Source organism: Rhinopithecus bieti, unplaced genomic scaffold (assembly GCF_001698545.2).
Source record: "Rhinopithecus bieti isolate Rb0 unplaced genomic scaffold, ASM169854v2 scaffold_3615, whole genome shotgun sequence".
Lineage (NCBI taxonomy): Eukaryota > Metazoa > Chordata > Mammalia > Primates > Cercopithecidae > Rhinopithecus > Rhinopithecus bieti.
Window position 1 is genome coordinate 176145 of NW_016804369.1, and position 2285 is coordinate 178429.

General features: G+C 37.5%; 1 protein-coding gene across 1 annotated transcript in view; it reads right to left on the reverse strand.

Moving 5' to 3' along the window:
- Positions 1-220: 220 nt before the first annotated feature.
- LOC108526695 (dnaJ homolog subfamily C member 12-like) overlaps positions 221-2285 on the reverse strand; it is a 13304-nt gene continuing 11239 nt past the window's right edge. Inside the window, exon 3 of the mRNA XM_017867535.1 lies at positions 221-478. Within this exon, the coding sequence (XP_017723024.1) occupies positions 384-478 (95 nt within the window). The 3' untranslated portion in view covers positions 221-383. The remainder of the gene's footprint in view (positions 479-2285) is intronic.

Consider the following 2285-nt stretch of genomic DNA (forward strand, 5'->3'; position numbering starts at 1 on the left):
CGAGACCATCCTGGCTAACATGGTGAAACCCCGTCTCTACTAAAAAATACAAAAAACTAGCCGGGCGACGTGGCGGGCGCCTGTAGTCCCAGCTACTCCGGAGGCTGAGGCAGGAGAATGGCGTGAACCTGGGAGGCGGAGCATGCGGTGAGCTGAGATCCGGCCACTGCACTCCAGCCTGGGTGATAGCGAGACTCCGTCTCAAAAAAAAAAAAAAAAAAAAAACATTATGAGAACTGATTCAAGGATGGAGGAATCAATTAGTACTCAGCAATTCACAGACATGACATATAAACACGACATTTTTAATATATAAACAAAGACTGCATGTTGGCAGCATAGAAGACAGTCTTGCTCTTCCTCATTTTTGAAGCAGAGATATTTCATATTTCATAGTTTCTGAACTTCCTCAGGAGTTCTGAGGGAGCATCCTTGGACCAGCGGAAACGAAGGTGCCAACCATTCGCATCTGAAAAATCTTTAAAGGAAAAAAAATAAATGTTTAAAATCAGAAGTAGGAAAAGTCAATCTTGTTACAGTAAAACAGCTTGGGGATAAAATTTCACTACAACAGGTACAAGGTAAGGGTAAGACTTTGGTGTGAATTATTAACATCTTAGAGAAATGGATTAACTTAAGCAGACTGGAATTCTTATGAACAGGAATTACAATTTATATGGATGATAAGACCTCACATGCTTAAATGCTTAATAAGATGAAATACATAGATGCCTCCAGTGGTGGGGATTTTGACAATTCACATGCAAAGAAATTCAAAACAAATTTCACAGTTTTCAAAAACCTTTCAAAAGTTAAAAGTCAATGGTAAAAGGATCCCTGGAAATACAAGTACTATAATTGAATTCCACGGTAATAAGATTTTTCTTTTTTAGTTACAATAAACAACATTGTTGAAAACCAGAGGAAAAGAAGGTAATTTTCCTTCTCTACTAGAAGTATAAATTGGCAAAACTCCTCTGGCAGGCAATTTGACAATATTTATCAAACTTGTTAAAATGTATAAACCTTTGACCCAATAATTTTACTTCTTGAAATGTATCCTAAGGAAATAATAACGGATGCACCCAACGATTTAACTGTAAGGATGTTTATAATGATACCATTTATAAATTTTGTTTGCAAACCAGGAAACATTCTAAACTTTAGCAAATGAAAGCTGGTTAAAAGGTTTTGATATCATCATTAACAATATTTTAATATTTACCATCATAGAAAAATGCTCATAACATATTGCTAAGTGACAGTTAAAAAAAACAGTTTATATAGTATGACCCCATTCCTGAACTCATTATTCACATGAGTATTTATGTGAAATTTTTTTAAATCTAAAAAAAGGCCAGGCATGGTGGCTCACGCCTGTAATCATAGCACTTTGGGAGGCTGAGGCAGGTGCATCTCTTGAGCTCAGGAGTTCGAGACCAGCATGGGCAACATGGCAAAACCCTGTCTCTACAAAAAAAAAAAAAAAAATTAGACGGGCGTGGTGGCATGTGCCTGTGGTCCCAGCTACTCAGGAGACTAAGACAAGAGGATTACTTGAGCCCCAGAGGCGGAGCTGAGAGCGTGCCACTGCACTCAAGCCTGGGTAGTAGAGTGAGACTCTCTCAAAAAACAAACAAACAGGAAAAGGTACACCAAAATTAATAGTATTTATCCCTGGATTGTTACAATAGATGTGATTTTCTTTGTTTGTTTGTTTGTTTATTTTTCTGACACAGAGTTTCGCTCTTGTTGCCCAGGCTGGAGTGCAATGGTGCGATCTCAGCTCACCACAACCTCCGCCTCCCGGGTTCCAGCGATTCTCCTGCCTCAGCCTCCCAAGTGCTGGGATTATAGGCATGAGTCACCACACTCAGCTAATTTTTGTATTTTTAGTAGAGTCAGGATTTCTCCATGTTGGTCAGGCTGGTCTCAAATTCCTGACCTCAGGTGATCCACCCGCCTCAGCCTCCCAAAGTGCTGGGATTACAGGCGTCAGCCACTGTGCCTGGCCAATTTTCATTTTTTATACTCTTTGTTGTTTATCTGTACTTTCTTATTTTCTGCAATAAACAGCTATGCTTTTGTCTTTTATGTTAATAATATTGCTAATGAAAAGCAGGTTACAGAATAATATATAAAATATGCTTCCATTGATATTTTAATATAGTATATAAATATGATATATAGTATATAAATATGATATTTTAATATAGTATATAAATATGTAGTCAGAAAAAGCATACACAGAATAGTTAACAATGGTTATCTCAGAAAAACAGATT